This window comes from Vollenhovia emeryi, unplaced genomic scaffold (assembly GCF_000949405.1).
Source record: "Vollenhovia emeryi isolate VEMERY1.0 unplaced genomic scaffold, V.emery_V1.0 DF939216.1, whole genome shotgun sequence".
Taxonomy (NCBI): domain Eukaryota; kingdom Metazoa; phylum Arthropoda; class Insecta; order Hymenoptera; family Formicidae; genus Vollenhovia; species Vollenhovia emeryi.
This window is the reverse complement of record NW_011967150.1, coordinates 48,561-74,376: the sequence shown is the minus strand read 5'-3', so window position 1 is coordinate 74,376 and position 25,816 is coordinate 48,561. Positions and strand designations below refer to the sequence as shown.

Here is a 25,816-nt window from a genome sequence, read left to right as displayed (position 1 = left end):
TTACCGAAGAGAATCGAGCTCCGGATTTGCTCTCGGAGTCAACGCGCGCCGATCGTTTTGCGAACGCGCGCTCTCCACGCTCCGCGAAGTAGACGGTGGCGGAGACAGGCGGACGTTAATCAATTAAACCCGACTTGGTTCTCAGCCATCTTTTACTCACTGCCGCGCGGAGCGAGCGAGCTAGTGACAGAGACAGGTCGACGAGAAAAATTTGTCGCGCACTGTCGCGGGCGGCGGTAAGTCGTGCGATGTCAACGTTTCCGGACGACTCAATTACGTAACTGAGCCTTCGCGACGGATTCCTCCCGTCGCGCGTTTCCGTTAGTCTTGGACTAGCTCCCCCCCGCGTTATCAGTTAGGTAATACGATCCATCTCGGAGCAGAGAGCATTCCTTCGAAACATTGACGTTCCTCTGTGAAGAATCTGCCGGCGCGATACACGGAGGCAGATATCTTCGTCGCTCGTGCCGTACGACAAATCGTTCTACGATACAATTACACTGACACACGAATCTCGCAGAATGCGCATTATTGTTTTCTACTAGCAGACAACTCGAGGGCGCACTCGTCAAAATTCGACGTAGGGAGTCGCGATGAGAGGCTGGCTTTTGCAAAATTCACCAATTACCGCCAACTCTTCTCACTTTTAACGGCGATTGCACAACTTTGATCGACTCCGGTATAATCTAATAAACAGTTACGACCTCGCGTAAACCAGCCTTCAAACGGGAATTTAATTCCACCCGCGTCCCGCCGCCGTCGCTCCGTGAAGCGTTATATAAATCCCCCCCCGCGAATATCTCATTCGACGATAACACGTAAAGAGTATTTCACGCGCAAAGGCAATCGGATTGACGCCCGCTCATTTCTTCATATCTTGGCAGTGAACGATGGCAGGCAGACTGTTCGCGAGTCGCTTGCGACCCGCCATCCAGGTGCAGAGGTGCGGGCTGATGACGATGGACAGGGTCGGCAACAGGGACGTGGTCGGCTTCGGGTACAACGGCGACCCCACCTACATCGACAGGATTGACTTTCCCTGCCCCGCGGTGCGCTGGAGGGAAAACACGCCCGATATCATGGTGAGTCCCCGCGCTCGGTCTCGCAGATTTTGCAGCTCGTCTAACCGCGTGTCTCTGCCGTCAGGCGCTGCGCGAGAAGGAGAAGGGCGACTGGAGGAAGCTGTCGATCGAGGAGAAGAAGGCCCTGTACCGCTCCAGCTTCCGCATGACGTACAGCGAGATGGACGCGCCTACCGGAGAGTGGAAGGGCATCATGGGCATGGTCATGGTGGTGTTGAGCTCCGGCGTCTGGCTGTACCTCTACTTCAAGACGTTCGGTACGTCCCCCGCGTTCCGACGCGAGCCGCCGAGCCGTCGGTTTAACGTCGCCTCTTCTTTCAGCCTATCCGCCCTTGCCCGAGACGTTCACGCTGGAGAGACGACTGGCGCAGCTGGACCGCATGAAGAAGCTGGACATGAATCCGATCGACGGGCTCTGCGCCCGAAAGTAAATTATATAAATTTACCCCGCCGCCGATCGCTTAGTCATTGTGTACAGTATCTCGTTCCCCGGACGCTTGTATATACTCGTGTACAAGTGGCGAAATTTTAATAAACGCCGTGTGGTTACATTGCAGCGCTGTCGATTGCATTAAAATACTTTGTCGATTAGTTATCTCTTTGGGGGGGTAATATATTATAAAATTAGGTGACATACATGTAAATATATAAATTAGTATGTGCATAGTAAAGTGTGAATCGCTCAAATGTAGGACTCGATTGAAGAAAAAGGTAAGTAAGATTTATTTCGTTTCCGTACATCTTTCACACACCTCGCCTCGGATTAGAACGTATACAAACTTACGAGTAGATAATTGTAAGTACAAATCGCTGCCGGCTCTCTAAGTCGTACGATTCAGCTGTCGGCTATCTCACTTTCCTTTCTCCTCGCGGAAGCTTTTATTAAGAAAAAAAAAGAAAAAGAGATTACTAGAGCACGGGTCAACTGTACTGTTGGCCGCGCCTCTTGAAAATTCGCAGTTACACAGTTACGAACTTTCGGTAATGAGTACGCGCTAGTTAAATACTTTTTACAATTTCAATGTAACGGTTTGTGAAAACGACAGTACAATTTCTAGAGACGTGAAACGGCATTACTGATCGCGTTACATTATTGCTTATTTAAAAATATACCCACACAAATATAAATATACATGACTATCAAAATTTTTTTTGGAAAATACAGAGTATTATATTGCTATCGAGAGAAGTTTACAAACGGTCTAGCTGGTCTTAAACGATGGCTATATACGAGGTAAAATCGCTCTCCTTAAAAAATATACAAACAAGAAATAATTAAGAATCAAGTATCGGCATCATTCATATTTATTAAACTTTTTTAAATCTTTTTTTTGCGGTTTTTTATTTATATACAGACGGTACGATAGTCGTTCGGGAAATTCGATAAATATGAGTGATTACGAAGTTTCGTTATCAAACCTTCAATGATTACGAAATTCTGATATTTATAAAAAAACACGTAATTTCTTGAGGATCACTAAGCGATAATAATAGTTTACATAGTTTTAAAAATGTAATATGGCTTTATATAATGCTTTACAGTAACATTTAAATTATATATTTATATATATTTATATATATCTTTAAGCAATTGACAATTTAATTATTAAATTCAATCACAGCGTACGATATTACATATGAAAGTTTTAAGTTAAATAATATACACGGAATACTGAGTGTTATATATATATATAATTTAAAAAGGTATCAGAGCTAAACATCCTCAATTCACGTGGCTAAATTAAAGAGCTGCAAGAATTAAATCTTTACATCGCACATTAAAAGTCGTTGAACACAAAAAATGCAGTGGCACCAGAAAGGATTTTCGTCTGATGTACATTGCGAGAGATTTGCTAAACACTCTATTTCTGTCTTGTTAATTATTGCGTCAACGGAATGTAATATTTAATAATGAACTATATGTCTACCATGATCGACGAACGTAACGTATATACGGGGCTTTTAAGTAATGTCAAGGCCTTTTCGCGTATTGTCATATACATAAGTTTCATCAAATGCAATGTAAGATTCATAAATATCAGATTCTTCGTTTTCCTTTCCCCTTTGTATAATACAAACGTGTTCTGCGTTTTCAATTATCTGATATAAAAATAATACATCATTGTTCAGAGGACATTAAGAATTATGCGCTAACATTAAGAAACTGGCGTCTCTGTACAAAAAGATGGGGCTAAATTTGCAAAAAAAAAACCATTGTTGCTACGAAATAAACTGCGAAGATTCGAAGCGTTGTCATCACTCTGTCTTTGAAAATAAGCTACTTTTTAAAAATATTGTTATTCAAAATCTTAATTTTTTTTTTTGTTTTACCATCGTATTACTCGCGCGTAAACCTGCAATTTCATTAAAATCTGAAAAACATACCAAACTCTTCCAACAACGATATATTTATGCTTCGTAGAGAAAAAAAAACAAAAAAAAACTTCATCACTTTTAAATAGATACGGCCTCATCCACGAACCTTTATAATAAAAATCACTATAATAAACGCTACTTTAAATATTTATAAGTTACAAAGAAAAAATTGAGAGTAGGTAACTCTTAGATTTACTTCTCTATGTTTGATGATTGTATATTACAATATGTACATTAGATAAGTCCCAATATCACCAAATTTCTTGTCACCCTCCTGTTATAAGAATATAGTTTCGTATAGAAAACTAAGTTTCTGTTGTCACTATCAGAGTGTTTTATAGTTTTGTGTATTGAGAAAAATGTACTATAACTCATTATCGTTTGCATACTATGCGTACTTTAAATGTATTACATGCTAATTATCATGGCTGTGAACACAATTACTATACGACGATGGCAATGATAAATTTTTCAAATTTTTTTTTCTTTCTTAAATAATAATTAATTAAATTATCGTTACACCGGGTACCGTTTATAACCTTGGCAACGAAAGTGAAGTATAAGTGGATCTTATCTCGATTCTTGATTAGAAATTCCGTACGTCTTAAATATATAAACGTTTGCGTACAGAGTAAAATATTTCGTGGTAAATCGGGAGAAAAAGAAATATACGTATATATGCATATATGTGTAGCTACTGCCTGGGCATTCTTGCTCTTTGCACAAGAATCGTAAAATTCCATAAACTGTTAGTTCTCTCAGAACCGTAAACGGTGCCCTTCTGTACACTGAATCAAAACCGAAGAGTATTCGTGTAGGGATGTTTCAGTTATTACATGATCGACCATTTATATTAATCGCTGTCATTCTATCACACGGTTATGATATTGAGCTCGCTACTTAAGTGACGGAAGTAATGTCCGAAATTATCGTGCACGTTTCATCACCGTACACAATCTCCGGTCCCGCGTTGCATTGTACACTGCTTCTTCCTCTTCATTGAGTTTGGCCTAGAGCTTGGACTGTGACTAGTATTGTTGTTGTTATTATTATTGTTGTTTCCATTACTGTGGAGCGCGTGCTTGGTCTTGTTCTGACCGACTATATTGTTGTTGATGCGGTGATAACTGCTTTTGAAACTCTGTTGGTGATTGGCTGCAACAGAGAGACAAGGGCAAAATAACGCGCGTCAAGCGTGAAAGTTACCGTCGAACGTTATATATTCATGTAACAATCTCATCGAGATCTGTTGCAGCAACTTCGTAATATACACAGAAAGCGAACAGATTTACTGTCGTACCATGAGCGGTCGTTTTGAATGCTTTTCTTCCAGAATAATTGTGGATCTGGTGACTATTGTAAAAGAGCCTATCTTTGTTTTTGTCGTTTTCGTTCTTCCCGCCAGTGTTAGGTGAATTGCCACGACTACACTCCGAGTCCTTAGTCAGACATGTAAATAAATTCAGAATTACAAAAAGCAGGCCCTGCATCATTCTACACTTAACAGTTACGCCCCAAACGCTATTCAACACATCAACAGGATGCAAGACAAAATCAAGTAGATTAAAACATTGTGTACAAAGAGATGACATTTTTGTACCGTATCACTGGCGGGAGCTGAAAGGGTGGATGCATCAGAACCAGTTGAGCTTGACAGAGAGTCTCCTTCGCTCACGGGCAAGGGGAATGTATCTTTGATCCACTTACGATACTCTATCACTTCATCGGTCACGCGGATTATTCTTCCCAGTATGCTGCATGTATAAAAGTATCGTTTTTAGTTTTCGTTTTGCAATTTTCAGCACCAAAATAGAGAAGGGATTTTCAAGGGATCTCACCTTACTTTACTGGCGTCATTGATTAAGATATTTGAGGGATTGACCGTTTGAGAGAGGATACAATAGGCCCAATTAAATGCATTCTTTACATACAAAGCGCCGTAACTGCTACGGCCGATGTCATTCCCGGGCGTGAGTGGGTCTTCTATGCACAACAGGGATGGCCGGTGACCGTCAATCATATCTCGTTGAATCTGTTAATCAACGCGTGCAATTAGTGCCCAAGTATCGGTGTGTGGAACCTCACGTTACAATATAAATGTAAATTATTGTTAGACCTCTTCTTTGGATATGTAAATACCGCCATCCTTCACGCGAATGCCAGTCTTGACATAGTTGAACTTTCTACCGTACAGCTCTAGAAATTCAATCAGCAACACTCCCAGATTGGTGTTCGAACAATGGATATCCTTCCTTGGGTGTAACTGAAGCGACAAAAATCACTTCGATTAGTTACGTAATTATAACTAAAGCAAATGGTCGCGCTCGTTTCTTAGTAATAGCAAATATTCAAAGTCACGGCCAATGTAGTCTACGAGCAAATGTAGACTGTAAAATTGTTATAAGACTAACGGAAATTTATTCTACATAATATCGATTTCGATTGGAATTACAAAAAAGTTAGTAGAGGAAAGTCCGCTATTACAAGATAGGTTTGTAATATGAGATAGCAGCTTTTCAACACCCAAATTCAATGGCAAATCTTTTTTCGCAACGATTACACGATCCAACGATGAATTTTCCGCTCAACAGATTTCGCCCCGAGCCGCAATAAATTCACGGTGGAATCAACAGATGATGCCTATTGACTCAATAGAAACCCCGCTATCTCATATTCGAAGCCTAGCTGATAATAGGGAACTCTTCTCTAATTATAATTTTGTTCAACGCCAGGATAGGCAATTAGCCTCGGGAAAGTTGTTACGGTGACAAGTGTAATTCGCGCCCCGCGACTGCAACTCACTTGTAAAAAACTGATGGTCATAAGTATCAAACTGTACGAGGATATGCCACCGGTGAACACCTCGTTAAGATCTCTCTGCAGCAGAAACTGCTTCAGCACCATGACTAGCTTCTCCAGAACTGGGTACTGCTTCTTGAAGGAGTTTATCAGCTCGGCGGACTTGACGCCGTTGTTCATGTTGAAACTGATGTCCACCTTAATCTCGCTCTCCTTGTCGGTCAGCTTGACGATCGGCACGCTGGCCTTGTCCAGCACTTTAATAGAAGACGGCTCAGCGATATTTTGATCTAGCAAAGCGCGCTCCAAAGTGCGCAACGGAAGATTCGTCCACATCCCTATCACTACCAAATCTATATCACTGCAACAACAGGGCATTTCCGTGTATTTCACGGCGAGAGGGCGGACGGGCGGTTACGTAATGTTTCTTCTCCCTTCAAAGCCCAATCTATAACGTGCCCTTCGCGTCTGGAAACCCTCCACTTTGCACAAGCGAATCGAAACGCGTAGAAACTTGGTCGCGCGAATTTTTTTTAAATGTACTTCTTGGTTGCAAAATAGAATGTTTCCAGGCGCAAAAGGGCACGTCGTAGACGCATGCTTTATGGATAAGCGCAGGGATACCCACCTTGTAGGCAAATATAAACCAGTGCGAAAACTACCGAACACTTCGACCTTAGAGTCCGGCCAGAGATCATAAATTACGTTTTCTATTCTCTTCACAACTCTCAATCTCAGCACGTGCTCCTCGTGCGACGGGCACATGTATGTGAAAAAATCTTCTATCTCCTCGTGCAACCTAAACAGAACGCAAGAGCGTTAACACGGGTCAATTTTCCAGTGTTCCACTGACGCGTCGGGCGCGACATTCAAATTGGCAGGCGCAGGGTCCCTAAAAGTCTTGAGAGGGAACAAAAAAGTCCCCGTCGTTTGCAACAGCTCGGCGCGCCTCGTCCTTCAGCTCTTACAATTCAGTAATGATACCCTACGTTCCATGTTTACAGTTTCTTCTGAGCGGACGATAACGATGATGGTTTCAAATTTTTTGTAGCTCTATTTGTAAACCTAGACAGAGAGAAAGAGAGAGAGAGAGAGAGATTCGCACAAGAATTTGAGCCGCGTGTAGTAGTGCTCCATCTTTCTCTCTCTCTCTCTCTCTTTAGCGTGTAATAAAGATTCTGATTCTCTCTTGCGCGTGCAAAGACGAGGCGCAATGTTTAAATCCCACGGATCGCTATTTGTCAGCCCCCGCTGGCCTTTCTCGGGCACCGAGTTCTCGACGTCGGGGCGGAGAGTTGATCTCGGCGGGCGACCTAACCTAACCTAACCGGGGGGACGGCCATATGGGCGACGCGGCGATCCCGACGGGAGCGGACGACTCACCCGATGACCCCCTTGGAGTAGTGCTTGTTGAGCAAGCGCCAGGGGCAGCCGCCGTACGTGCCCACGAGGGCGTGATAGTTGTAGTTCATGTCGTAGGTGCTCGCCCGATTGTCGCCTTTCCTGCGGGATGGATTGTAGTAGCTGTTGCAGGCGTTGTGGGGCACGCGGTGCTCGCTGCCGTTGCCGGCAGCAGAGCCGTGAACGGCGGACGCGGCCCGGCCGTTGCTACCGTTGCTGCCGTTGCCGGCGTTGGCGGTGGCGTTGGGGGACGGCGCGGTGCCGCCGGGCGCGGCGGCGGCCGTCGCCGCCACCGCCGGGCTCGTGTCCAGCGCGAGAAAGTCCTGCTGCAGCCGCACGCCCATCGCGTTGCTCGTGTTGCTCGCGTCGTTAGCCGTTAGAGCCAGGACGTCGAGGCCCTTCTCAGCCTCCCAGATGTGCAACCAAAGGTCCCTGGCGGGGCCGTACTGCTCCGGTTGGTACCAACCGATGGTCGGATCCATGAAATTGGCGCCGTTGGATGGGGAGCTGCTCCTCTCCGTCCTCGCTCACTGCCGCGCGGTCGCGTCCGCGTGTACGTGTGCGGGGGTGCGCGCGCGCGCGCGCGCGTTCCCGACGCCGTGCGTGCGTCGCGCGTGCCGCGCCGTGTTGTGCCGTGCCGTGTCGTGTCGCGCCGCGCCGCGCGTACGGATCGGGGCGGACGGACGACGACGACGGGCGGTCTCGTGCGGGCGAAACGAACCAAACGAAGGGACGGCGCACGACGTCGCGTGTCACTCTCTCGCTGTCGCTCGCTCGCTCGCTCGCTGTCGCGCGCGCGCGCGCGCGCGTTGTACGGTCTCCTCCCTCGTGCCGCTGGTCCGTGGGCCGTCGACACCTGTCGCGATTTCGCGCACCGTGATATCCAGTCTCCGGGTCGGTCGGCGAGTCGGTCGACGGACGGGCAATCGGTCGATCGTAACCTGCCAAAGGTACGAAACTAAACCGAGATATCATACGCGCGCACGGCCGTGGAGCACGACGAGCCGAAACGCAAACCCGAGATTCGCCGACGTCCCCCGATTACGGCGCCGATTAAGGGGTGATTCTCGCGATATTTGTCGCGCCTTCTCGCCCCTCTCCGTCGCGCCGCGTCGCTCCGCCCCGTGCAAACGCGCCCATTGCCAATTTCTATAGCGCGATTCAATGCTCGATGTTCATTGGTTTTTAAACGGTTTTCATGCTGTGCATACGCAGCCATGCAATTTTGTGTGCGATGGCCCGAACTCCGAGTGCTTCTTTGCAAGGCTGGTATTACATTTGTCGTACGACAAAGTTTTTAAGCGTATTGATTGGCTGAAGGATAGTAAAATTCTCGAGTATCTAGAAACTTTCTATTCAGCGGCCAATCGACACGCTTGAAAAATTTGTCGTACGACAAATGTAATAGTACCCTCAGGCTGATGGCAGACAACTATCCGTAAGCGCTTAAGACTGACGTAGTCGTAGACTTAAGGTAAGACAGAGAAAAACGTAAGCCGTGGAACACGTGTTCCTTACGGCTTACGTTTTTCTCTGCCTTACCTTAAGTCTACGACTACGTCAGTCTTAAGCGCTTACGGATAGTTGTCTGCCATCAGTCTAAAGGCCTTCATACATAAAATTCCGTAAGGACGTAAAACGTAAGCGTAAGAAAATCAACAGATTGGATTTGCTACTGCTTGCGTTATTGCCTTACGTTCTCGACTGTGATTGGTCGATTTTCTTACGCTTACGTTTTACGTCCTTACGGAATTTTGTGTGTGAAGGCCTTTACGGAATTTTATGTGTGAAGGCCTTAAACATCCGTAGACTGATGGCAGAGAACAATCCGTAAACGCTTAAGCTCGGGTCTACAATAGATGTAGTAAGCCTTAAGCCGTAAGAAATTGATCAATCACAAGCGATTATTCTCCTCATTTCAGACTGTGATTGGTCAATTTCTTACGGCTTAAGGCTTACTACACCTATTGTAGACCCGGGCTAAGACTGTCTCAGTCGTAGACATAGGGCAAGGCAAGAGAGAAACGTAAGTAGTGAAAGGCTATTGTATACGACTTACGTTTCTCTTTGCCTTGCCCTACGTCTACGACTGACAATGAGACGGTCTTAATGCGTGGTCTTTTTTTTTGTTCCGAGAGAGGGGAAAAACGCCTTTACGCGTACCATCAGGGTCGGATCCTGGATGGTTATGCTGGACTCACCCGAGAAGCGGGAATACCAGCTAAAAAACCCTCTCTTTGGACCATCCCCGCACTATAGACGAGCCGCCCCGGGACCGCCTACGAAGGCATAACGTCGGGAACAATGCGTGGTCTACAATGCGAGTCGCAGAGTCGTAGTCGTAAGAATAATCGACTACGATTGGTCAATTCCGTCAGACACGTAAAGCCTCCGCTACAATGATTCTCGGTTCTGTCTACAATGGTCGTAGTCGTAAGAATAATCGACTGCGATTGGTCAATTCTTATCGAGCGACTACGACTACGACCATTGTAGACAGAACCGAGAATCATTGTAGCGGAGGCTTTAGAATTGATCAATCATAGAGTGCGTTCCGGCAAGACACTGCTACCGTAGCGCTACGGTAGCGCTACGATAGCGCTACACGAGTACGTTTCGGCAAAACGTACCGCTACAACTGTAGCGGAACTTCTTCCTCTTTAACGTTGCTTTCATCTGATGAATCATCGAACAATATGTCATTCATGAGCCAATCTTCAATATTTTCCATTCTATTCGTTTCAATTAATTTTGTAAACGAGATAAACGCGACTCTTATAATTCAATTTTGAGGTTATGCACGCTAATGTATATATGGCACCGCTACAATTGTAGCGAAAAAGCTGTAGCGCTACGGTAGCAGTGTCTTGCCGGAACGCACTCATAGTCTACTATTCATATGACTACGACTTCTTACGACTCACGACTTACGACTTACGACTACGACTTCTATGTAGACGAGGCTTCAGCGTTTAGGTTTAAGCGGGGAGCACACACTTTTTCATAAGTGCATAAGCATATGCATAACGAATTTGATTAGTCTATAAGCAAATGCACAACAAATGTACCAATCAAATTCGTTATGCATAAGCTTATGCACTTATGCAAAAGTGTGTGCTCCCCGCTTTAGGTTTTATGGCAAGGCGTACTGTTTTCCCATGAAGACTGCACGCCCATTGGATAATCGCTCGACGCTCATCTCTTCCAGTCTGAATCCAGCCTAACCCCTAAAGTTAGGTACGTTGGGTTAGGTATGTTGCTGCCGAGTCGAGCCACGCGTGTTTCGACGAGAGCGTGATGCGCGCGATCCCGCTGGGTCGTACGGGGAGAAACGGTCCTCTCCTCGTCGACGCTCCGCCTCGTTATGCTGAGGAAACTCGTGCCCAGGATTATCCGCGAGTTCACGCAGTACGCGTGTATCGTGTACTGCGTGTGCGAATACGTGGCCGACGTCGTCGTGGTGAGAATCATCAGGCGTTCATGCATCTTTCCTTCCCTCACTACCGTCGGACTCGCCACGGTGTTTGTTTTCAGAAATCGGCGCCGCTCGCCTCTCTCTACCTCAAAACGCTAGATACAAGTTCCTAAAAAAACGAGAGTAATGTATGGCGAAATAAGAGGCTCGTTTTTTTTAGTTTAGTTAGTTTTTTTTTTAGAGGCACTAGTGCAAGCAATCGAATTCGCTATTTGACTCTTCACTTTTCTCGCGCAGAGACGATATTGCTGATATAATTACAGTGCAGCGGTCCGTCCATGGAGCCCACATTGTACACAAACGACGTATTAATTCTGGAACGGATATCGATTAGATTGCAAAGGCTCAACAAGGGGGACATCGTCATTTCCAAGTGCCCCAACAATCCGCAGCAGAATATATGCAAGCGAATCGTAGGCTTGCCTGGCGACAAGATAAGGAATGGCTTCAGCGTAACGACGGTAAATCGCTGGAACCCGTCTCAATGACTACGTTTACACGGTGGCTTATAAGCCGGTTTAATAACTATGATGTACTATCCAATCCAAAACTTTTCTCCTTTTCACTATAATGATTATTTAAATATGAGCCTATTTTGTTACCCTAAATATTTTAATCAGAAAAGCTCATATTTAAGTAATCGTTATGATCAAAAGAAAAAAATTCGGATCGGGTAGTATACTGCAGTTATTAAATCGGCTTATAAGCCGTCGTGTAAACGTAGTCAATGACTCGACTCTCCTCGGAGTGTTTGCGACTTTTTCGTCTCATTTTGTTGAGAAGAATTGCAGAGAGAAGCATTGTCGGGCGATTAATTAAGTATCCTTGCAGATACCTTGCGGACACGTTTGGCTGGAAGGCGACAACAGGAACAACTCTACGGACTCGCGGGAGTACGGGCCGATACCTCAGGGATTGTTACATGGTCGAGCTTTGTGTAAAATACTCCCGCTCAGAGATATAACTCTGTTCACGACCAAATGTGCAACCTAAATTACTTTTGCATGTAATAGATATTATATTACTCGGGGATGTCCACTCAACGATGTTCTAGGTAGATTAATTTAAAAAATAAAAAGGTTTGCGTATACAATAAACCTTACATATGTACATATATATTGCTCATTTGTTACAAGATGTAACTCAACAATTGTCATTTTTTAATTGTTTGCAAAAGAGTGACGACAATACGATTAAGAATAGGATCAAAATTATATCCTGGTAACACGTGGTGGCTCATATAGGTTTTTATATATGTTCCCTAAACGTTTAGGTAGCTTAGATGAAGCATCGCGTGTTACTTGAGGTATATACTAAAATCCGAGTCAATTTCAATAATTAAATTAAACAATATAGCGATGCTTATTGTCGCCAGTAATGAATAAAAATAAGTCGCAAACTTATAGTCAACCAAAGTGGCAAGAGATTAATTTATTAAGAAAAAAGCTATAATGTTAAAGATGTCTTTTAGACATGCATGTTCTCTGGGTTAATATTATGCTTCTGTATAGTATTAATCCACTTAATCCGTGACTTTACAGTGTATTCTACTTGATAAGGACCTGTAATTTGGTTGAAACGTTGTTTTTTTTTCTTAATAAATTAATCTCTTGGTAGTTTGGTCGACTACAAGTTTGCAACTTAATCAAATTAAACTTTTTTTTTCTTGGATTTGAGTAATATTTATAAGAAATACTTATTCATTGTACTCGAAGTAATTTCAATTACCCACAGTACAAATCTTGCAGTTACATTGCAGTAATATCGCTACAGTATTGCAACATTGTACCTAGTCGCAACGTAACTGCAAAACACGTAGCTCCTGGGAGTTTTTAAAACATGTTTTCTGAACTTCCTGCGAGCTTAGGTGAAGCTTCTCGGGAGCACCGTGCGAGTTGGTTTAAAGTTCAAATAAAGTTTCTGAAAAATTTTATAAGCTCCCCTGAAGCTCCCCGCGAGTTCCCCGTGCTTTGTGGGATATATACAAGTATCTATAGACATTTTTAATTCTCTACAATCAATAAAAGTTACTACATTAAAATCGCATGTAAAAACGACATTACAAATTGCATTTATAGATATCTATAGATATATTTTTAATTCTCAACAATCAATAAAGATTATTACATTAAAATTGCATTTAAAAACGACATTACAAAATTTCAATAATCCTAAACGTTTAAGTTCACTTTCTTGAAAACTTTTTGAGTCGTGTCATCGTTGCAGCCAACAAACGAGATATCTATAAATTTATCCTAGATTCATAATTTTTTCACTTATCGACGTTACATCACTCGAGTGCCTTATCCTCTGACTTTTCTCTAGATTACGTATGAAATCATAAAATATTAATTACAGAGGAAAAAGATTATTAACGCATGGACGATTATAAAAATTTGCGCGCTTTGTATCGTGGCGATAAAATAGCAAATTGTATCAGCGCTGAAATGACGAACTGAAAGATTTGGCGCGGAAAAACACCGCGATACACCATACATCAAGAACTTAATCAAGTATTAAGCGACGTATCACGTTTCAAGGTCGTGGACGAGATTATATAAAGCCGGCGCGAGCGGTGCTTGCTCGCAGAACGGTCTGTACAGTTCCAGGACGTCGAGGTGAACGTTTCAGTCTTCTCACGTGAGTGCTTGATTCCCTTACATTTCGAATTAACGATGTCGAGGGCACGTTGAAACATTCGCTCCTCCCTTCGATCTCCAGAAGATGAGCGTCTTTTCTTCCAACTTGTCGAAATCATTTACATACTATCACATTTCAGGTCCTCCCGACAACTGCATCTTCCTGTGAATCCACGTCCGACTCCTCTCATCATTCGTTCTCACCGAGTGGGCGCTAACATCGTTTTCCTTTTCTTTCTTGCAACGGATTTAGATGGCTACTCTACGGTGGGGCATCGCCAGCGCGGGCAAGATCTCGCACGACTTCGTGACGGCACTGCGAACCTTGCCGGCGAGCGAGCACGATGTGGTCGCCGTCGCGGCGCGGCAAATGTCACGTGCGAAGGACTTCGCCAAGCTGCACGAGATCAAGAGGGCCTACGACGATTACGCGAAACTGGCCCTGGACAAGGACATCGGTGCGCAATAATACGTTGCGCTTCGTACTCGATAAACACAAGTGCTTTCAGTGATATCAATAGTACAATCTAATAGATAATCTTAACTCTGCTGTTGTGACTGGCTTGACTCAAACTAACAGACTAACCGATGTTTCTGTCAATGTATAGATATACATTTTGCATTCATTTTGCAGACATCGTATATATCGGTGTGATCCATCCTCAGCACTTGGACGTTGCGAAGCTGATGCTGAAGCACGGCAAGCATGTCCTGTGCGAAAAACCGTTGACGATGAACCTGAAGCAGACCACCGAGCTGATCGACTACGCAAGGAGCAAGAACCTGTTCCTGATGGAGGCCGTGTGGAGCCGCTGCTTCCCCGTATACGACGTCATCAGAAAGGAGCTCGCGTCTGGCAGCATAGGCGACGTTCACCAAGTGATTGTCTCCTTCGGTTTTGCAATGACCGACGTAGATCGGATGAGGTTCGTAACGTTTATTGATTGTCGTCTAAAAAGACGCGAGGTGATTAATTAATTTTCTGTTACTTTATATTCTTTATAGCATGAAGGAGCTGGGTGGCGGCACGATTCTCGACCTCGGCGTTTATTGCCTGCAATTCGCTAACATGGTCTACGGCAACGAGATGCCGGAGAGCATCAAGGCGGCCGGATTTCTGAACGAGCACGGCGTTGACATGTCCGTGTCGGCTACCTTGACCTACAAGGGCAATCGCACCGCGACTATTATGACGCACGCGCTGGCCAAGCTACCGAATGAGGCGTACATCTGCGGCACCAAGGGTACGATAAAGGTGCCGGACAACTTTTGGTGCCCGACGAAGGTGGAGCTGCCGAGCGGCACGGTGGAGTTGCCGCTGCCGAAACTGAAGCATGAGATTAACTTTATAAATTCCGCTGGGCTTTGCTACGAAGCTGCCGAAGCACGCAACTGCATTCTGAAAGGTAAAACTGTCGTCAAATGTGAGAGAGCCTTGTTTAAATTTAAAAATTAATGCAACGAATTGACACTATGATAATATTTCTCTAATGTGATCGATCTTTGTACATATAAAGTTGATGATGATAATATTTTACGTTTAATTCCGCAGGCTTGATAGAAAGTCCGAAGATACCGCACGACACATCTTTATTATTGGCGAAGCTGGAGGATGAATTGCGCAGACAGTTGGGCGTCGTGTATCCTCAAGATTGAAAAACTATATATATTTTTTGCAAATAATACGTAAAATTTGTGCCACGATGTAATGTATGATTGCAAAGGACATATTTTCTAGCCGTTTGAGTGTCGGAACTCTGAGTTTTTTATCTTGTAATAGCTGCCATTTCTCCAATTCCTGCAACGTGTAATAAATTTATAAATATTTTAAAATATTTGCTTATATATTTTTATATTCTTTTATTTAAAAGAACGGCACTACGAGTGTCAAGTTTAGAGGTTCGACGAATCGGAACGGTTGAGATAAAATTTGTTTTCGCAAATTTTTTACTTCTGGAACTATTTCATTATGCATTTTCTGACTCTGTCGATAAAATTTCCACTTAGTGCATGCCTGTGCTATGCATTCTAACATCTAATTTATAAAATTTACATTGTCTACGTGAGAAAAGTTGATGTAAATATCATGCAGATAACTTATGTTAATGCAATTTTGAATTTCACAGCACAGCCCTGAAAGGTAAGCGGCGTAAAGCGGGGAGCACACACTTTTGCATAAGTGCATAAGCATATGCATAAAGAAATTGATTGGTCCATAGGCAAATGCATAAGAAAACGGACCAATCAAATTCGTTATGCATACGCTTATGCATTTATGCAAAAGTGTGTGCTCCCCGTTTAATGCGTGGTCTACAATGCGAGTCGCGGAGTCGTAGTCGTAAGAATAATCGACTGCGATTGATCAATTTCGTCAGACAAATAAGAATTGACCAATCATAGTCGACTGCGATTGGTCAATTCTTATGTATCTGACGAAATTGACCAATCGTAGTCGACTATTCTTACGACTACGACTTTACGACTTCTATGTAGACGAGGCTTAAAGCCTCCGCTACAATGATTCTCGGTTCTGTCTACAATGGTCGTAGTCGTAGTCGCTCGATAAGAATTGACCAATTGCAGTCGATTATTCTTACGACTACGACCATTGTAGACAATGTTCTGTCTACAATGGTCGTACAGTTGTATCGAATGGTCGCTTGAGTAGTCGTAAAGCAGTCGTAGTTGTAGTCGCTCGAATAGGTTCAATTCCTATTCCAACGACCTCGACTGCGATTTATTGCCGCGACGGACCAATCAGAGAATAGTGTTATATGTCGTGTGTCATTATATGTCGAATATATCGTGGGAAAATACCTCAAAAACAGAAAATCGGTTTCAGTTATACATCGATACGACCCAATCCATGACTCTACGATTCTAAAGCGTCGTCTATAATAACCGGCGTAAGCGTGGAGTAAGAAGTAAGAGTAGGAGTAACGTTTTTGGCGTAAGCTGTTTACGCCGACTCAATCTACAATACGGTGAAGTAGGTGTTGTAGGCATGCGTGAAAGGCATAAGAGTAAGAGTAGGCGTAAAAAATAAAAATTATTTATTTCGCTTACGCCCTTACTCCAGCTCTATTAAACCGGAAGTAGCTCTCTTACGCCTGCTCTTATTTCTTACTCCACGCTTACGCCGGTTATTGTAGACGACGCTTTAAGGCTGGTCTACAATACATCGAGTAAGCTGGAGTAAGGAAATAAATCCATTTTATTTCTTACTCCTACGTCAGCTCTTAGGCTTACTCTCGGTGAATCAAAATGCCATCAATCAGTGTTACAATTATTTTAACAATCATGCCCGTATTTCAGCTTCCTTACACCAAAAGCTAGAAGTATAGGGCTCTCCCTTACTCCTTACTCCACGCTTACTCCACGTATTGTAGAACACGCATTAAGGTCATTCTACAATTGCGTAAACGTAGCTGTAGGGTTGTAGGAGTAGAAATAGTAGTAAGTGTTGTACATCAAAGTAATATACAATAGAGTGAGATACGTCGTAATTGAAATGAATGATTAGTTAGCTTTTACGTCCTGTATCGTTGTAGTCGTGGAAGATCAAGTTCAGCCATCTTTTACAACAGGCTTTACAATCGGAAATGCTAGTTTAAAACTGTGTTTTACAACACTGTACAGCCGCTAACAACCACGTTTACGCAATTGTAGAATAGCCTTTAGACTGCGACCATTGTAGACAGAACCGAGAATCATTGTAGCGGAGGCTTAAAGGCGCGCAAAACAGTCTCGTGAAACGGTATCAAGTAAAACGCCGGCGTGGCCGCTCTCAGGGGCCCGATTCTTGAATTTATTCGAACAAGAAACGTATACGAAAACTCTGCTTTGACAGAAAAGTTCAAAGTCGATTGGTTAAAGCCATGCGAATAGCCAATCAACTTGCAACTTTTCTGTGAGAGCAGAATTTTCGCATACGTTTCTCCTTCGAATATATTCAAGAATCGAGCCCCAGGTTTCTCTCTGCTCATGATTTTTCAATTTGACATTCGTATCGAGACGGAGAAAATATCGACTAATCGATAATATCGATCTCTAATTTGCCGTGTTCACTGGCGTCGCGCGCGCCGCGCCGCGCGGCGCGCGGTTTCCTCCAGTTCGTTGCAGGTCTGCGCGAGAAGCGGCGAAGGAGGATCGTGGAGAGCTTCGAAGCGCGATGTACGAGAACACGCGCGTGTCGCCGCGAGTTTTCACGGCGATACAGAATGTCGACATCATGGAGCTGTCTCTGTGCTCGCACAAGGAGATCAGGCCCATTCTGCCGTGCTTGGTTAGGATGAGCCTCATCTCGCCGCTGGACATAACGAGGGACTGCGTGGAGGGCAGGAAGCAAGTGCTGACGATATTGTCCGGCATCGAGTCTGTTAATTCCATCATCGCCCTGTTATCCATCGACTTCCACGCCCTCGAGACCGACGTCCGGCAGGAGCAGCAGTTGAGGTTAGGAGCGCTCTTTACGGGAACGCCGCCGATTTTCTGGTTATTTAGCGTTCACTTTCCCCCCCCGACGTTCCCAATTTTTACTGTCTTCCCTAATTTTGTCTTCTCTCTAATTCGCCTTTGGCTATTCCTCTCCAGCGTACACTCCGCTTGCTACGTTTTTGCACGTCGAAATCTAGGGGTCAATTCTGTATCTTACAATATAGTGAAAATGCTAAAAGCGAGCGGCTTTGTCTCTTTCCAAGGGGACGGTTAGAAAAAGAAGCTAGTCACTTTTAGCATTGTCACCATAGTGTGAAGTACACAATTAACTCCCCCGAGCTTTACCCCTGGGGGAGGGGGGGGGGCGCCTCGCTATGGAATCCCCTACGTCGCGATGACTCTGAAACTCTCTTTGTCGGCCTCTGCGACTGTCTCGCGCTAACGCTCTCGCCCATTTCCTTGGTCAGACAGAAGCACGGCAGCGTACAACGGGACAGCGTGCTGGCCCAGTCGCTGCAGAGCGGCCTGGCGCTGGAGTTCGAGCGCAGCGAGTCCATTCGTAGGATCAGGCTGGTGCTCAGCGAGATTCTGTTCATAGCGTCTCAGGTGCAGGAGCTGCAGAAGAATCAGGAGTTTCAGATTCGGCAGTCGGATCTGTTCGATAACGCCGTCTACATGGAGGAGATAAGCTACGTCATCTGCATCGCGCTGGCCGAGTTGCCGACGTTGCTGTCCATCCTGGAGATCACGGAGACCCTGTTGCACGTGAAGCACGGGCCCGATATAATATGCTGGATCGTCGCCAACAGTCCGGACAGCTTCTCGGAGGTGTGCGCGCACCTGATCGCCAACGGGGAGCGGCAGGAGGAGTCCGCGCTGGGCAGGATCCGTACGCAGGCGATCACGATGCTCTGCCAGACGAATCCGAGCCAGGCGCTGGCGGTCCGCGCCAAGTGCGTGGAACTGTGCCGTATGCCGGCGCTGGCGATCACTCTGAGCCTGGAGCACGAGGAGGCGAACGACTCGCGGCCCGAGAGCGACGTCGTTGCGTTCGTGTCCGGCCTTCTGCTCGGTAGCGATCAGCAGGTACGCACGTGGATCGCGATGTTCATCAGGAACGGGCAGAAGCGCAAGTGGGAGTCGCAGACGGCCCTGCAGTCGCTGCGGGAGGAGTTGCTCAAGCGGCTGCAGACGATCGCGTCGCAGAGTACGGACAGTCAGCTGGCGGAGTCGCAGGTCGTACAGGCGAGCGCGCTGCTCCGCCTGTACTGCGCCCTGCGCGGCATCGGCGGCATCAAGTTCCAGGACGACGAGGTGGCGATGATCGTGCAACTCCTGACGTCGCATCCGCCACCGTCGCCGGCCGGCGTTAGATTCGTATCCCTCGGTCTCTGTATGCTAATAGCGTGCCCCTCCCTGATCGGCCACCACAACCTGGAGAAGCGCAGCATCGAGTGGGTGCAGTGGCTGGTGCGCGAGGAGGCGTACTTCGAGAGCGCGAGCGGCGTCACCGCTAGCTTCGGTGAGATGCTGCTGCTGATGGCGATACACTTCCACAGTAATCAGCTGTCGGCGATCTGCGAGTTAGTGTGCGCCACCCTCGGCATGAAGATACCCATCAGGCCGAACAATCTCACGCGGATCAAGCAGATCTTCATGCAGGAGATCTTCACAGAGCAGGTGGTAACCGCGCACGCGGTTAAGGTGCCGGTCACGGCGAATTTGAACGCGAACATCCCCGGCTTCCTGCCGGTGCACTGCATCCATCAGTTGCTCAAGTCGCGGGCGTTCGCCAAGCACCGGGTGCCCATCAAGAACTGGATATACCGGCAGATCTGCGCGAGCGTGCCGCCGCTGCACCCGGTCCTGCCGGCTCTCGTTGAGGTCTACGTCAACTCCGTCCTGATGACCAACAACAAAACGTCCGAGCACACGAACAAGCCCATCACCGAGAACGAGATTCGCCAGGTGTTCCAGAACAGCGTGTTCGGGGCGAATTTTGACTTCAAGAAGAGTCCCGTCAACGCGATGCAGGTGGATGCCGACAGTATGGACATCGACGCGGCGAAACCCTCGCTCACCTCCCAGCTACTGCTGCTATATTATCTCCTGCTCTACGAGGACGTGAGACTGTCCAACATGCACACCTTCATGGCGCAGAACAGGAAGGTCAAGTCGTACTCGACGGAGTTTCTGTCCGAGTTGCCGATCAAGTATCTGCTGCAGCTGGTCCAGCGGGATCAGTTGAACTATGCCAGCCTGTTCTCGCCTCTCCTCCGACTGCTGGCCACGCACTTCCCACATCTGTCGCTGGTGGACGACTGGCTCGACGACGAGATGATCAACATAGACTCCGCCATTGCGAGCTACGAGAGCACGAAGATCAGCGACATCGCGATCGTCGAGGCGTTCAGCCACGTCAAAACCTGCCCGTCGAGGACCGGTAGATTACTCAGGCAACTGATGACGCTCAAGCCGACTGAGATCTGGCCTCACGCCGAGCTGATAATACACTATTTCAAGGATATCCTCGACGAGCAGGTGCCTAGATATATACAAGGTGCATTGGCTTAATAATTAGATCTTGTAAGAATAAGTCAACGTCTCGACCTAACTTGCTCATCCTTGGCGACAAACTCAGAATAATTGGTTTACATTGTACACGTGAAACAGTTGCAAGTTTTTTTACATTCTCATCCTCTGGAGTTCCATCGTGGTTCGTAAAAAAGTGTAAGAAGCAGTGGCAAAAAGTCTAGCGGTCGATGAACCATTAAATTGATCAAATTGTCAATATTATAAAACTTATATCATTATTCGACGTATATTATATTCTATATATTGACTATTTCGCGTATTGCACAAGAGAGATTTGTATATTATTAACTTATAGGAGGCTTTTCCAATTTTAGAACTTTATAAACAAGTGTGGCTCAGACTTAATACTGTACTACCGCGTTGTCTGTGGGTCCTCTCCATAAACGCGCTGCTAATAGAGAATTCGATAGTAAAAAATGTCTTTTTAACACAAGACAACATCGTGCTGGATCCGCTGCAAGTATTGAGATGTGACACGAGAGTTTTCAGATGCGCGCCGATTTTATCCGTGATCCTAAGGTAAGCTGAAAGAGAACGTTGTTACGTTTCGTAATAAGATAACAATAATCGAATTATCTTTCAACCCGTTGTAGAATTTTACAAGCCACGCTGGCCGCTTCGCGATCTCAATTATCCAGACACATGCAGGACAAGCCTCTGACCGAGAAAATCGGGCAGCTGACGAGCGAAACGGAAAGGGAGGATTTGAGGATAGCATTGGTGGCGGGTCAAGAGAGCGCGGCTGTGCAGATCTTATTGGAGGCATGCCTGGAAACGGAGGAAGACAGAAAAACTCCCGGACAAATGTGGTCCCTTCGGGAGATACGGAGCGTCGTGTGCTCCTACCTGCATCAAGTATTCATAGCCGATCCGTCTCTAGCGAAATTGGTTCACTTTCAGGTATTAGAGAAGAGTCCCCTATTATGAGATAGGATCCTAATATGGGACACCGGGGTTTCTGTTAAATTAATAGGCATCAAGTTGATTCCATCATTAATTTACTGCCCTTGGCGCGAAATCTGTTTAGTGGAAAATTCATTGTTGGATCGTGTAATCATTGCGAAAACGATTTGTCATCGAATTTGGTTGTTGAAAACCCGCTGTTTCATATTAGAAATCTATCTCATAATAAAGGACTTTCCTCCACTAATATCTCGTCGCCAAGATATTATTATCTTGGCAACATAAATTATACATAATAGATACTACAAGACTTATCCATTTTCCTTGTCGCTAATCGCCATCTAAATATAATTCCGATTAACTTTAATCTACAATTCTCGCGATATCTTTTTTTTTCTACAGGGTTACCCACGAGAATTACTCCCGATCACGGTATCCGGGATTCCATCTATGCACATATGCCTCGATTGGATCCCGGAATTATTGTCGCAACCCGAATCTGAGAAACAAGTGTTCGCCGTTGACTTGGCTTCGCATCTAGCGATTCAGTACGCTTTACCGAAGGCCCTGAGCGTTTCTCGATTAGCAATCAACACCCTGATAACGCTACTGGGCGTGTTGTCCGCCGAGGATCGTGTCATTCTTTTCATGCCGGTATTGTCGTCGCTGACGCGAATATGCCTGGCCTTTCCGCCGCTGGCCGAGGATATCACGGGACTGTTGGTGCAACTTGGCAGAGTCAGCACGGCACAGGCGGCACTGGGTGACAAAGCGGCGGATCTGTTGTGTCAAGAAGTGAACACTACGTTTTGCACGCTACTGCAGAAAGCTATATTGCAATCGCGAGTTTACTGAGGCGCGACTAGCTAGCTGTAGTAAAGAACTGTTGACTGTCTTGAGAGTTAATAATATATTATTTGTACATAAATCTGTATTACTTGTCCACCATTGTAAAGCAACTTTCAATTTTGTAAGCTACTTTTTTAATCATATACGAATTTATGGAGATATCTTTGATACATTTTGTGGTATTAACCCATTATAGGTCGGCGGCGATCTACAGGCTGTGGACTGCCAGAAGTAAGAAAATTCAGGACACTAGATTAAAATATGTAACATTGTGAAAAAAAAATTTGCCATACTTTTAAAATGGCAGACCAATATAGCCGATCGGATCCCGTAAAAATCCAGATTGTACGGAGGGAACTCGTTTTCACTCGAACCATATGCATCTAAATCCTTCAAAGCTATGAAATTTGATTAAAATGTAGAATATATAGAAAAAAAACGAAAAATTTTTTACAATCAAAATTAAAAATGGCAAATTTTAGTTTTACAGCCGTATTGGGTTCGCCATCGTGAACTTCTAAGTGCACATTCGTAATCAGCGACCCTCAAAACCCCTGTATCCAACTTTTTACCGGAAAAAATGTCTTTCATCTGCCAGTTTGAATGTTAAGTATGGAAAATGTTTTTTTCATAATTTCACGTATTTTGATCTAATGTCCTGAATTTTTTAGTTTCTGGCAATTCACAGCCCGTAGATTGCAGGCGGCCTGTAACGGGTTAATGAGACTGTACTGCTCAACCATTCGTTAAGTACCAAGTAAATCTATCAAAGTAAGTCAAAGATATGTGTGCAAGATGATTAATGAGTCATCGTGCGTTTTCCTGTATCTGACGTCTTTTCTTGCATACGGGAATACCGCACAGTTGCGTGTGTATATATTTGGAATTTAAACGTAAGTACATGAAATAATTATCGATCCAATGACCCTTGTCTCTGTAACAGAGACAAAAGCAATTTCTTATAGTGAGAAGATGTGAAAGATTTTCTATTTTCTATATTGTTGCGAGAGAGAGAGAGAGAGAGAGAGAAGTGCGTAGGAAAATAAAGAGGCGTTTTACATATTTTTCAGTATGTATTTACAGGATTTATTATATATTTAAACCACAGGCGACATACTCTCTACCTTTTCTCGCGTCTACAATGGTTTGTCATGTTTTGAGCGCCGTTGCTTCCCGTTTCACAAGTAACGCAAAAATCAATACAGAAATTATCGTAAATCACACCTTCGTGAAACAAATGATTGCTGAGCATCATCCAAAGTCTAAATGATGCCATTACATAGAGTATTTATGTACGTGTCTTACGCGACATAGTCTACACGATACGGATGTACATTCACATACTCGGGCATACATTACATATTCAGATCATACATTTGTTAACACATAAAGCTGGAATCAACGAGCTCGTCTATTCCAAAGAATTTAACATCAAGAGCTGTTTTAGCACCTTAGTTTGGCTCGTCTCTCTGATCTCACCGGCCAGGAACATCTCGTCCACGACGGTGTACACCTAAAATACAGTCATCGTCACAATTACCCTCGAATAACGCTACGGCTGAACGACGACAAGGCAATAAATCTCACGTTCAATCGGCCAAAGGAAAGGGATGGCCGATCCTTGCGCAAATTTCACAAGACAACAAAAGCGTCTATCAGAGAGGGAGATACCTTGTAAAAATTAAAGACTAAATCCAACTCGCATACATTGTGGAAGTATTCGTTCAACACCTCCACGAAATTATGTATCGCCTCCAAGTAACAGAGATTGTTGTCGTTGACGTCCACGCAGATGCAGAAATACAAGCCCGCGTACCGCCTGTACACAATCTTGAAGTTGCGAAACTGAAATGTACATTCGACAATTTAGTACATGGCTCAGCATAATTCGAGGGGGGTGGGTGGCTGGGCAGTGTCCTGCCAGGCGCCAACCTCGACGAAGTTCGTGTGCTTCGCATCTCTGACGGTGACCACCGCGTGAACCTCCTCTATCAGCTTCTGCTTCTCGTCGTCGTCAAAGTTCATGTACCACTTGGCTAACCTAGTTTTACCGGCCCTGTTTTGTATGAGGATAAACCGTATCTGTAAAAAAATTAATACACATTAACGCACTTATCCCCGCTTAGGTATTGTTGGTCCAATCGCCCGCAATGTAGCTGAAGATGCAAAATAATTGTCGAGGATGTAACTTTTTCTTTCTCAACAGGTGACTTTTCGTGCACGACACTGCACGACTATTGATCTCTCTCGCGATTAAACGTCACGTATTACACGCGAGTTTGTAAAAAGAAAAAAAGAAAATCAAACGGCTCGACCACCTGACAGAAGCAACGAAATGTCAATCGAGCAGGATGACATATTGGCGCATATCTTTCTTTACGTGCTCTTATCGGTTCCAACGGCAGACATTCATCTGATTTAAGGTGAAATATTTGTACACGTACCATCTTGAGACTCGACCTAGCACTCGATGAAATGTTCTACAAAATTTTAGCAGACATAAGATCCTATCGATTCCCCGCCCACCGATCGCGACTTAACAGCGGCAGAGAGAAGCCGGAGAGCTGTCAAGTGTCACGGCCCAGTTTTACGTGGTCCTCGAACGCGATGCGTCCTCTGTGGACATTGAAAACATGGACGTGGACTACGTGGTTAGTGTTTGGGCTGAGCGGATAACGCAGATGTACACGTTTTGGTTGTGTTCCGTGCTGGGAGCACGAAATGTCGATAAAAGCAGAGTTCTTGATATTTCGTTATGTGAGCGAACAGACCAATTCTTGTAAAAGCTAGCATCCCCGCCGAATTCTTATCGGCGGTCCTCTCATCTCTCCAATAATTGAGGTTTTACATTCTTATTATTTATTATTTTTAAACATGTATGTATAATAACATGCATACAATAATATACATACATATGTATACGTACAAGCTCTTGCGATGTAAAACATTAATAAAAATCAAATTGTAAAGGTAAATCTATTGACATGAATTACAAACGAAAATTTGAAAAAAGTTGAAACGTGGGTAGGTAGGAAAATGCATCGGACTATACATCGGAATACGGGCAGGTAGAGATTCGGGTAGGGCAGGGACAGGGGGACATAATTCGATGATTAAAAAGATAAATAAAATTATAACTGCAATGTATTATTATTAAATATAATTATATTTGCAATCGGATGCATGTAATAAGATGGAAGTTGTTTGTTATGCGTTTGTTAAGTTTTTACTTTACATTTACTTCAAATTTTTGTGTACGT

General features: G+C 44.8%; 6 protein-coding genes across 10 annotated transcripts; 4 read left to right on the top strand and 2 right to left on the bottom strand.

Annotated features, from left to right (window-relative positions):
* Window positions 1–106: 106 nt before the first annotated feature.
* Window positions 107–1,638, top strand: LOC105560926. 3 transcript variants are annotated; one of them, XM_012010447.1, is made up of 4 exons: window positions 107–236; window positions 885–1,082; window positions 1,147–1,339; window positions 1,404–1,638. In XM_012010447.1, exons 2-4 carry the CDS (start codon window positions 891–893, stop codon window positions 1,511–1,513), a joined length of 495 nt encoding a protein of 164 aa, XP_011865837.1. In that variant the 5' UTR covers window positions 107–236; window positions 885–890; the 3' UTR covers window positions 1,514–1,638. The 3 variants fall into 3 exon arrangements, with proteins under 3 accessions (XP_011865837.1, XP_011865839.1, XP_011865838.1); XM_012010449.1 differs by lacking the exon at window positions 107–236 and adding an exon at window positions 276–359; XM_012010448.1 differs by lacking the exon at window positions 107–236 and adding an exon at window positions 372–469.
* A 143-nt stretch (window positions 1,639–1,781) lies between these two features.
* On the bottom strand, window positions 1,782–8,246 carry LOC105560925 (non-canonical poly(A) RNA polymerase PAPD5-like). Its single transcript, XM_012010445.1, has 8 exons — window positions 7,641–8,246; window positions 6,886–7,056; window positions 6,261–6,618; window positions 5,575–5,721; window positions 5,297–5,490; window positions 5,059–5,212; window positions 4,759–4,897; window positions 1,782–4,613 (listed from the first exon to the last, which is right to left on the bottom strand). Exons 1-8 carry the CDS (start codon window positions 8,138–8,140, stop codon window positions 4,402–4,404), a joined length of 1,875 nt encoding a protein of 624 aa, XP_011865835.1. The 5' UTR covers window positions 8,141–8,246; the 3' UTR covers window positions 1,782–4,401.
* A 2,620-nt stretch (window positions 8,247–10,866) lies between these two features.
* Window positions 10,867–12,247, top strand: LOC105560924 (mitochondrial inner membrane protease subunit 1). The gene is made up of 3 exons (XM_012010444.1): window positions 10,867–11,118; window positions 11,397–11,594; window positions 11,965–12,247. Exons 1-3 carry the CDS (start codon window positions 11,023–11,025, stop codon window positions 12,124–12,126), a joined length of 456 nt encoding a protein of 151 aa, XP_011865834.1. The 5' UTR covers window positions 10,867–11,022; the 3' UTR covers window positions 12,127–12,247.
* A 1,424-nt stretch (window positions 12,248–13,671) lies between these two features.
* Window positions 13,672–15,617, top strand: LOC105560923 (trans-1,2-dihydrobenzene-1,2-diol dehydrogenase-like). Of its 2 annotated transcripts, XM_012010442.1 has the most exons (5): window positions 13,672–13,773; window positions 14,026–14,230; window positions 14,407–14,698; window positions 14,778–15,178; window positions 15,325–15,617. In XM_012010442.1, the coding sequence occupies exons 2-5, from the start codon at window positions 14,026–14,028 to the stop codon at window positions 15,426–15,428; spliced, it is 1,002 nt and encodes a 333-aa protein (XP_011865832.1). In that variant the 5' UTR covers window positions 13,672–13,773; the 3' UTR covers window positions 15,429–15,617. The 2 variants fall into 2 exon arrangements, with proteins under 2 accessions (XP_011865832.1, XP_011865833.1); XM_012010443.1 differs by lacking the exon at window positions 13,672–13,773 and having other exon boundaries at window positions 13,945–14,230.
* Window positions 15,618–17,818: 2,201 nt separating this feature from the next.
* Window positions 17,819–23,519, top strand: LOC105560921 (integrator complex subunit 2). 2 transcript variants are annotated; one of them, XM_012010440.1, is made up of 5 exons: window positions 17,819–18,227; window positions 18,677–20,769; window positions 21,119–21,323; window positions 21,398–21,704; window positions 22,110–23,519. In XM_012010440.1, the coding sequence occupies exons 1-5, from the start codon at window positions 17,944–17,946 to the stop codon at window positions 22,560–22,562; spliced, it is 3,342 nt and encodes a 1,113-aa protein (XP_011865830.1). In that variant the 5' UTR covers window positions 17,819–17,943; the 3' UTR covers window positions 22,563–23,519. The 2 variants fall into 2 exon arrangements, with proteins under 2 accessions (XP_011865830.1, XP_011865831.1); XM_012010441.1 differs by having other exon boundaries at window positions 18,161–18,227; window positions 18,681–20,769.
* Window positions 23,520–23,618: 99 nt separating this feature from the next.
* LOC105560920 (AP-2 complex subunit sigma) lies at window positions 23,619–25,186 on the bottom strand. Its single transcript, XM_012010439.1, has 4 exons — window positions 25,001–25,186; window positions 24,489–24,638; window positions 24,228–24,401; window positions 23,619–24,069 (listed from the first exon to the last, which is right to left on the bottom strand). The coding sequence occupies exons 1-4, from the start codon at window positions 25,001–25,003 to the stop codon at window positions 23,968–23,970; spliced, it is 429 nt and encodes a 142-aa protein (XP_011865829.1). The 5' UTR covers window positions 25,004–25,186; the 3' UTR covers window positions 23,619–23,967.
* Window positions 25,187–25,816: the final 630 nt, after the last annotated feature.